The sequence below is a fragment of the Lethenteron reissneri genome, unplaced genomic scaffold (genome assembly GCF_015708825.2).
Source record: "Lethenteron reissneri isolate LAM-NWPU_2019-01 unplaced genomic scaffold, ASM1570882v1 scaffold_1864, whole genome shotgun sequence".
Lineage (NCBI taxonomy): Eukaryota > Metazoa > Chordata > Hyperoartia > Petromyzontiformes > Petromyzontidae > Lethenteron > Lethenteron reissneri.
This window is the reverse complement of record NW_026891624.1, coordinates 2,240,501-2,251,066: the sequence shown is the minus strand read 5'-3', so window position 1 is coordinate 2,251,066 and position 10,566 is coordinate 2,240,501. Positions and strand designations below refer to the sequence as shown.

The 10,566-nt window shown below is 44.7% G+C and overlaps 1 protein-coding gene across 4 annotated transcripts in view; it reads right to left on the bottom strand.

The window, feature by feature from the left end:
* The window catches only part of LOC133339429 (chymotrypsin-like elastase family member 2A), a 30,149-nt gene that overhangs the window by 6,783 nt on the left and 12,800 nt on the right, over positions 1-10,566 (bottom strand). For all 4 annotated transcript variants that reach the window (XM_061547578.1, XM_061547577.1, XM_061547579.1 and 1 more), the window contains exons 5-8: positions 10,129-10,265; positions 8,727-8,869; positions 5,527-5,700; positions 1,214-1,237 (exon numbers count right to left, since the gene is read on the bottom strand). In XM_061547578.1, the coding sequence (XP_061403562.1) occupies positions 1,214-1,237; positions 5,527-5,700; positions 8,727-8,869; positions 10,129-10,265 (478 nt within the window). The remainder of the gene's footprint in view (positions 1-1,213; positions 1,238-5,526; positions 5,701-8,726; positions 8,870-10,128; positions 10,266-10,566) is intronic.

Genomic DNA, 10,566 nt, shown 5'->3' with positions numbered 1-10,566 from the left:
TATTATTTTATTATTTCCCTTCTACGTGACTTTACCGAAAGAACCAAGAAGATGAATCCCTGCAGTCACGAAAGCTTTAAATCGAAAAATAATAAAGTTGTCCATGGGAATAAAACCAGGTTCGTTGATAGAGATAAAGTCCAACGTAGTACTCAAAACATTGTCTTTGTGACTTATTGACCGCGATAGGAAATAGCAGGAATTATTGGTAACCCGTCATCGCTTCAGAATGAATGGTAATTTCACATCAGATGGTGACAGGTCAATTGCTGGGAATGAAGACAATATCTCCACGATGCAATTCTGAAATTGTTTCACCCACAACACAAAGAATTACGGTGCATTTCACGAATCACCAGACACACTTGTGCTATTCCACATAATCCCTTTGTGGGGTTTAAGATTTCGAATCCGCATTTGCAATGGGTTCCCTTTTGTCAGTGGCTTTTCCCATTTACAGACAGATGAAATGTCAATCGGAATGGATTTTTTCCATTAACAGACAGAGGACATATCAATAAGAATGGCTTTTCCCATTAACAGACAGACTCCTTGTATAATAACAGGTTTTACTCTTTCTGAATATGGGAAAAATTCGTTTGGTATACGTCATTTTCGGTATAAGTCCTACCTTCTGGAACGAATTAACGACGTATACCGAGGTTCCACTGTATTTTCGTGGCACTGGTGAGCTGGATGCATACCAGGGGCACACCAGTGCCATGAAAATAGCGGGTTTCCTCTCCAACACACACACACCAGTTAGTGCTGAACTAAGTAACTCATTGGCACATTTTGTTTACGTGACAACCCCTTACTGTTTCGATTTAAAGCTTTCGTGACTGCAGGGATTCATCTTCTTGGTTCTTTCGGTAAAGTCACGTAGAAGGGAAATAATAAAATAATAAAAATTAAACATAATAAAATAATTCTCACGACGTTTCGGCCACAACGCAAGCAGCCGTCCTCAGGTGAAACCAGGTCTGTCGAGGAGACTTGCGTTGTGGCCGAAACGTCGTGAGAATTATTTTATTATGTTTTATTTTTATTATTGTATTACTTCCCTTCTACGTGACTTTACCGAAAGAACCAAGAAGATGAACCCCTTACTGATTGTGAGTGTTGTAGTGGGTTTACTCTCCAAGACACACCGGTTAGTGCTGAACTAAGTAACTGATCACAGGGTGAGTTGAAGCATGCGACGTCTACTCACTGGCGTAGCTGTTGTGGTTGTTATCTGAAAGAGAAATAAAAAAAACATACTCATGAGAATCCTTCTAGATTTGAAGCTTTTGTGACTGCAAGGATTCATATTCTTAGGTTTTTTCGGTAAAGTCACCATGTAGGTAAAACATTAAAATTAATAAAAGTAAAATAAAATAAAAATCACGACGTTTCGGAGGCAACACAAGCTTCCGTCTTCAGGTGGAACCGTCACAGCCACGACAGCCGTATCAAGTAAATGAGAGATTGCAGGAGCTACCACTCTGTATATATAATGGTTGGAGAGGGGGGGGGAAGGGCCAAGTACGACACACTTTTTATTCATATGGTAAGGTGAGGCTTAAGAGGGTGAGAATATGAATACTCATGAGAATCATCATTTCTTATTTGTGCCACACCACACAGAGCGGGATCGACAGCAAGAGCCACTGTTGTACTGTATTATGGTTAAATGTCTATGCTCCCGACCTTCACCAACCGGCACTGACCAGCGTGGTGAAGAGTAGTCAACTAACTCCCATGACCCATAAGGCATGGCGAGGCCCTCTTCCAGCGTTAGATATATACAGTGATACCTCGGTTCACGAACGCTTCTGTTCACGAACAACTCGGTTGACGAACAGAAAAGTTCATAAAAATTTGCTCCGGTTCATGAACTCCGCTTCTGTTCACGAACAGGAGCCGCGGCCATTTTTATGCTATTTCCAGGCTGTCACGTGGTCGTGACTTCCTGTAGGAAGATCGTGGAGAGAAGAAGAGACACAGAAAGAAGTACTGTGCGTACTGTGAAGACACTTGCAGTGACTTTTTGCTTTTTGGTGTGCTTTTTAGCACATACAGTACTGTACTGTACTACTGTACTGTACTGTACAATACTGTACTTACTGTATTGTACAGTTCACCCGTTTGAGTGCTTACTGAAGTCATCTCAAACAAGGTTAGTGTTCTCTCTTTATACATTACTATACTGTACAGTACTAATGTTTATTGTAATTTGTTTCATATTTTTGTGCTTCAAAAACCAAAAAAAAAGGTCAGAACGGATTAACCGGATTTACATTGAACCCTGTGGGGAAATGTGCCTCGGTTCACGACCAATTCGGTTCGCGACCAGAGTCAGTTCACGAATTAAGTTCGTGAACCGAGGTATCACTGTATATATGTTACCAAGGCCGTAGCCATGGAGTCAACATTGGGGGGGACCAAATCTTGCAGGGGGTCTGGGGGTCCCCCCCCCCAGAAAAAAATATAAATTTGAAACGAATTTCCTGCTTAAAATATAGAAAAATCCACTAACACATGGGATTGACTTTTTTTACAATATTATCTAATAGTGTATTGTATTACATTTATCTGTTTTTTTTTACCTTTTCTTGTTTCATTGCATGTAATGGCAGACATTAGGGATTAATAAAGTACAACTATAACCACAATCATATCAACAGAAATCTATTTTATAGCAATATATCGGGGGGACATTTTGTATGTTACATACGTCTTTGAGAAAAGACACTGCTCACATAGAGAGATAGACGAACATTGTCCATCGACTATCATAGTGTAGTGGGTTCGAATTAGGTGCACACACACGCAGCTTGGAGGCAACACTATTTATTAAACGGTAAGTAACATAACGCTGTACATGAGGTGGTGACCACCTTCCTCAACTCACTAACACTCTGGAACGCGACACAGACTGGACCAGGCAGGCAACGGCCTGCCTGGCCCAGGACGACGACCCATCATGTCTTCACTTCGGAGTACAGTACAACAGCCTCGCTCTGCGTTCACACCACGCTTATATCTGCTTTGGCGTGGCCGGCTCTGCCCCGGCGTGGCTGGCTCTCTCCAGGCCACGCCTCCCTTCCCAGGGCACGCCTCACTTCCCCCACCTCTGGGAAGGTCCAGATCCCTCCACCACGTGACCCCCCAGGCACCCCCTTGGGGCCCCAGCCTTCGTACAGGCCGACACAGTAGTGACCGTTTTATGTCACTACACATATATAGATGCCCTTCTGCGGCCGTCTGAAACGCTCTTCCTTCCCATATTATGAAGCCACTGGGAGCTATGCCCTTTTAAATCATCATCTAGATTGAAAATTCACGTCTTTAGAACTACTTTTTGCGCTTAGTTTGTTCTTTTCCCGCACCTCCGATTAGCGGGGTTGTCTAAGTACGGTACGAAAGAAGTCCAATAAACATACGTACATAGACTAGTTGGACACTCATGCTTTTGCGACCAATATTATCCATAAGAGGTTTTTGGGTTAGGTCGCGTAAGTATAAATGTGTCGTTAAACCCCCCAACACCCGACACAGCCAATTAGTAAGGTTTGTCACGTAAACCAAACAGAGCAATTCGTTACGACTACAGCACACCGGAATGTTGGAGAGTAAACCCACTGAAGCATTATCAATTCGAGTACTATGACGTTTCGCCAGTAATTACAACAACAACCAGCATTATCAGGCGACAGCCAGATTATTTGAATAATCCTCCTCCTGTTTCGGTCTTAAATACAGTAGAACCTCGTAGATCGAACGCCCCAGAACTCGAACAATTCGGTGATCGAACTAAATTTTCGACCATTTTTTGCCTCGGACATCGAACAAAAATTCGGAGGTCGAACAACTGGAAAGAACCTGTTTGGGCCGAGACGCATAACCAGGGCGACCCAGACAAAGACGAATGATCCAGTTTACGCATAGCTCTCGCCCATTGCAGACCCGCAAAACATCTTGATCAGTTTTTAGTAAAAAAAAGGCAAAGAAAAGAAAGAACCCTAGAAGGGCAGTTACCCAACGTTTTTATGGAGGGGGACTCTCCTTCCAAGCAACACTGACACCTCCTCCTCCCCTCCTCACCACCTTCCACTCAAGCCATACACTCTCCTTACTACATTGCCCGATGATGCTGGATGCAATTACCAGCGAAACGTCGTACAACTCAAATCGTAAATGTTGTGGTTTCACGCTTCAACACACCGGTGGGCTAAAGCAGTGAACTATTTGTCTTTTGTCAACGTGTGGTGGAGGGTTACGACACATTTATAAATAACGCGATCTAAACCCAAAAACGTTGATTATGAAGATCAATGTTCATTTATTCTATTAATTATAACTGTGCTCATTGTTTTTTGTACGCTTTTATGTACTGTATTTTAATATTGTAAACTGTGTAAAAATGGCCAATAATAGGAGCATCCTTGGGTGGGGAACCAATTAACGCTATTTCCATTAATTCTTATGGGGAAAATTGATTCGGTGTTCGAACAAATCGGTGTTCGAACACGGTTTTGGAACGAATTAAGTTCGATCTCCGAGGTACCACTTTATAGGGCGGGGGATAAATGTGATGTTGTCACCTGTGATCCAATCAGGTGCGAATATCAATGGTCATCTCTGGACAGAAAAAATAAGCTGCTGCCTGAAACAAGAAGATTTCTCCACAAATCTGGCTGTCATCTGATGATACTAGTTGCAATTACTGGTGAAATGTCACGGCTCTAAAATTGTCAATGTTATAGTGAGTTTACACTTTCCACACACCGATATGCTGTACTAGTAACGAATTGGCATGTTTCGTTTACATGACAAAACTTACTAATTGGCTGTGGCGGGTTAAACGTAGATTTTCCTCTGGGTCCTCCGGTTTTCCCCTCCACATTTAGAACGAACGTTACGTGTTTGGAGTATTTGTCTGCTTTAAATGTCTGCGTGATAAGCCACTACTTCGTCGAACTATCATTCGTGATGGCAAAGTCGCTTCTGAAAAAAAAGCTACATAGTTCAGTGGGGCCTTACCTGGTATAAGTATAACCCGTAAAAACAAAGTTTTTCACTATAAATCCTTTATATGCGTGGCGGCTAGAGTCCTCTCGTCCTCTGGCTTGAGATGGCTGCCACCTATGGGTCAGATGATTGTCTGCCAGTATTAAGCAATTGGTAATTAAATATAAAAAAAATTCCCTAAACAGTGTAAAATTTTGGACATTTTTTTCACGAACATTAATTGTCTCGCACAACGAGTCTGTGTGCAAAATGTCAGCTCGATTGGATCACGGGAAGTGGATTAAAAAACGACCGAAAGATTTGCACGGTCGTAAGCAAGCAAGCAAGCATGCAAGCACGCAAGCAAGCAAGCAAGCGAACTTAATATAAAGGATTTAAAAAATAAAATAGTTCTTAGTCTAAGAGTTATGCATAATCAGTTGCCGCATGCACTTTTTGTGCGGGGAGACAACCATCGGCCTCGGAAAGTGCCGGGCATGTGGTGTCCGTGCGCAACGCGATGGTGCTTACGTCGTTGGGAAACTGGATGTCAGTCGTGGAGGTGATCCAGCGCTTGAATGCAGATACGCGCGTGAACACGGACGGCTTCATGGAGGTGTTACAGATTTCCGGGCCGAAGCTGGTGATGCCGTAGACCATCCACTTCGTGTCTGTCCGACAGTTGAGCGGCCCTCCCGAGTCGCCCTGGATGTAACGATTTAGGCACACGGGATTGTGTCAGGTTATTTCTTTTTTGTCGTCCGAAATTTTGCACTCTGACACGTGTGTTTGAGAACAAGTCGAAAGGATGGGATGCCGACATTAAATGTTGCGATGTGATTTGCGATCCAATGCGAAAATTACAAACCAGCAAAGTGTGACGGCACTCCAGCACACATTATGCATATTAACACGTAGACCTGTCGGGTGGTCTTCTTGGTTCTTTCGGTAAAGTCATCACGTAGAAGGGAAATAATAAAATAATAAAAATTAAACATAATAAAATACAATTCTCACGACGTTTCGGCCACAACGCAAGCAGCCGTCCTCAGGTGAAGAACATGTCTGTCGGAAAGACAGCGTCTGAATGAGCACCACCAGGCTTGGTAGCGTATATTTAAGCTGCTGGGTTAGAGGAGGAAGGGCGCCTTGACAAAGGAATTTTGCATATCAACAGAGGAATTTAGCATATTTATGGAAAATGCAGATATGGGATTAGTCACTACTTGTGGAATGCGTAGGAGGTGGGGGGGGGGGGTCTCAAAGTCATATTATGGCTGCTGCAGCTCCTTACTATTAAAATTCCTTCCCTTTATTACTGCTAACCCTACTTCCTCCCTTTGTTGCTGCTAATCCTACATAATGCACGAGCATAATATGACTTTGAGACCCCCCTCACCTCCTACGCATTCCACAAGTAGTGACTAATCCCATATCTGCATTTTCCATAAATATGATAAATTTCTCTGTTGATATGCAAATCAATTTGTCAAGGCACCATTCCCCCTCTAACCCAGCTTAAATATACGCTGCCAAGCCTGGTGGTGTTCATTCAGACGCTGTCTTTCCGACAGACCTGTTTTTCACCTGAAGACGGCTGCTTGCGTTGTGGCCGAAACGTCGTGAGAATTGTATTTTATTATGTTTAATTTTTATTATTTTATTATTTCCCTTCTACGTGACTTTACCGAAAGAACCAATAAGATGAATCCCTGCAGTCACGAAAGCTTTAAATCGAAATCTATCGGGTGGTCTTCGCACCTGTGATGACATCACCTTTATTCCTCTATTTAAGACCTAAAGACAGGAAGACGTCTTTATAATTCTGGCAAAAATCGCATGACGAGGCTGGTTGTAGTTGTTGCAATCACCAGAGAAACGTCTAGGTACTCGAATTGTAAATGTTGTCGATTTACTCTCCAACACACAACTGGTGTGCTGAAGTAACCAATCGATACGTTTTGGATCAAGTGACAAACCCTTCCGAATTGGGCTGTGTGTCGGGGTGGTGGCATGTTTAAAGACACATTTATATGTACGGGATCTGACCCACACAAAAATATTGTTATGAATAAGCACATTTTATTTAAACGGGGGAAGCAGGTATAGGTGTCTAAGCGAGTATGTGATTCTTCGTGTGAGTCTTGTGGTTATGCGATTTCATTGTTCCTCCGCATGATTGTAGAGGTGTCTGAGAGTTCCTTTAGTCTGGGAAGGAAAGTAGAAAAGGATCTCGGTGATTCATTCTCAGCATCTGATGATCGATGTCAATTCTCCAACGGAAAAAAAATAACTTCCCGTTGTAGCATTCAAAGGGTGAAATATGTTGCGCTCTTTTTTGTGCCGTACGTAGCCAGCCATGCTAATCGGAGGTGCGCGGAAGCGGTGTGGGAAATATGTGTTTTTAAATCCTTTATATTAAGTTCGCTTGCGTGCTTGCTTGCTTATGACCGTGCAAATCTTTCGGTCGTTTTTTAACCCACTTCCCGTGATCCAATCGAGCTGACATTTTGCACACAGACTCTTTGTGCGAGACAATTAATGTTCGTGAAATTTTTTTCCAAAATTTTACACTGTTTATGGAAAACAAATTAAATATTTAATTACCAATTGCTTAATGGTGGCAGGCAATCATCTGACCCATAGGTGGCAGCCATCTCAAGCCAGAGGACGAGAGGACTCTAGCCGCCACGCATATAAAGGATTTATAGTGAAAAACTTTGTTTTTACGGGTTATACTTATTTATAGACACCAAAATGTGGCATTGTGTACACAAGATTGGTGCACTTAGCACGCTGTGTAGGACGCATATCACCACTCCGTGTAAGCAGTGCACCTGGAATTTTTTAAAAAGATTAAATAAATAGTCTTAATAGTGGCCGTGTTATAAAGAAGGTTCAGATGTGCATTTGCATTACACCATGTGCGATGCGAGGCACAATGGGAGGTCCATTCATACTATCACAATCTCACCTTGTCCTGTCTAAAAAAAATTCCGCATGCAGTTTAATTATTTCTCACATTTGTGTTTCCAACTTGCGTGCACTTTTACGTTAGACGGTTTTACCATCACCGCACAGGAAGCGTTACAATTGCAGGGCTCTGTGTTACCGTGATACCGCATGCATGCATGTGTAGTGACAAAAGAAGGGAGGGGCTGCTGGGGGCTCTGGGACCCTGGGTGGGCCAGGCGCTTAAGCCTCTTGGCACCAGGCGTTGGGTTCCCAGGCGGGTCCAGACGCTTAAGCCTCTTGGCGCCAGGGTTGGGTTCCCGGGCGCTTAAGCCCCTTGGCGCCGCCAAAGGGGGGGGGGGGCTGTGTGTGCTCTGTGGGATATCTGGGGGCACACACGGCCCCACCCCTCGTTGGGGATTAGTCATAAAGGGGGAGCTCCCTGGACGATCAGGCCGAGTCGCAGCTCAAGACCCAAGACCCAAGACCAGCCATCGGAGGACCCTGGGACGCTGTGAGAGCCGGTGGTGGGACTCTGGAACTCCCGACTCTACGACCTTGTGAGGGTGAGTTCCAGAGCGTAGCCAGAGTAGAGTATCTAGGCTGTGTACCTAGGCTGTGTACCTAGGCTGTAACAGAGTATCAGGAGTGTTGGAGAGTTGGAGAGTTGGAGAGTTGGAGTGTTGGAGTGTTGGAGTGCTGTTGGAGTGGAATAAAGAAGTTACCTCTACAAGTGTCTCCGGAACCCGTTACACATGCATGTTTGCACGCTCACGCACCTGGCAGGTAGAGTGCTGAGCATCGCCGGCACACACCATGTTTTCCGTCACGAGAGAGCCCCACCATTGTTTCCTGCTACAGGTGTCATAACTGAGGACGGGCAGAGCGACCTGCTGCAGAACTCGCGGGAGAGTGCCGTTGGCTGAGAAAGACACAGTGGGGGGTGGGAGGGCAGACAATCAGATGTGTCGTGGTATATGAAACTCCATAACAGCGGTGGGGAAGCTACACACCTTGGGCTGGATAGGGCCAGCGACTTAACGTCACGTGACTTGCAGGCCACATGAAGGATGCCAATTTTGAAACGGCCCAGTAAAAAAAATTCGTCCATCCATTGCAAGCATCTTAATTGGTAACACTTTATATAAGTAGGGTTTTACCCTTTTAAACTGGTACAAAACTGACACCTTTATTCAAGGCATCATGGTTGCAATAACCACAACACAAGTAGTCAAAAAAGCAAACAAAAAGAAGCAACTCTGATAATGATAATAATATGCACTGTCCTTGAAGTTGATTGGTCCACACCCGAGACGGCTTTCTAGGCTCTAAAGAAAGCTGTCTCGGGTGTGGACCAATCAACTTCAAGGACAGTGCATATTATTATCATTATCAGAGTTGCTTCTTTTTGTTTGCTTTTTTGACTACTTGTGTTGTGCACCTGGAATTACAAACGAGTAAGGTTCTAGAGGTCTGTTCGTTAGTCAATTTGTTTGTAAGTTCAAGTTTACTCTTGTTGATTCCAAACACGTTGTATGGGATGTACACTAAACACGGGGAATGACTTTAAAAGTTGTATAATCTCCTGTGGATGTAGATGCCACTGGTTCTTCACATTCTGCAAATGTAGATGCCACTGGTTCTTCATGTTTTGCAGAAGTAGATGCCACCACCGCCATCTATTGCCCGGCAGTTGAACTTACAACTCTCGGTCTGAACAGCTGCAATGGCACAACTGAGTCAACACATGGTCCGGCGATAACCTCTTGACCACATCTCATGAGAGAAAGCCTTCTCCCAGAGGTCGCAACCGGGTACCCGATACCCGTACCCTACCCGATACCCGGCTACCCGTTTGCGACCCTGGTGCGGCCGGGTACGGGTACGGGTAGGCCGTGAGTCATCGGTGAGTAACCGTTTTGTCACTCATTTCGGGTAGGGTACGGGTAACGTACGGGTACCCGTACCCGGCCGGGTACGGGTACCCGGCCGGGTATGGTTACGGGTACCCGTTTGCGACCCTGGTGCGGCCGGGTACGGGTACGGGTAAGGAATCAAAACCCGTTTGCGACCTCTGCCTTCTCCACACCACCCCCTCCCCTTTGGCCCTGCTGATGTTACCACCATTTACCGGATGGACACTGCAGTTTGTAGGGTGTGATGATGTTTTCCCGCACTCACTGTAAAGCCTCCCCCAACCGGTAGCGTAGCAAGACTGCCAACTCTGCAGGAGCCAGTCAGCACCGGGCAGTGCAGCCACCTGTACGGTGTTGCTCAGTGACACTGGGGCAGCGAGCTTAATCAACGCGATGTCAAACCTGAAAAAGAGTCAATGCGGTGGCATGCCATGCAATTACACAATTGGGATGTATCTATGTATGTACGTTTAACTTTTTCGCACCGTACGTAGGACAACAAACTATTGGTTTATGTGTGAGTTTATGGGTATTTGTGCGAGTCTGTGAGTCTCTGAGTGGGTCTATGGGTCTCTGAGTGAGTCTATGGGTCTCTGAGTGGGTCTATGGGTATCTGTGTGAGTCTATGGGTATCTGTGTGAGTCTATGGGTATCTGTGTGAGTGTATGGGTCTCTGTGTGAGTCTATGGGTTTCTGTGTGAGT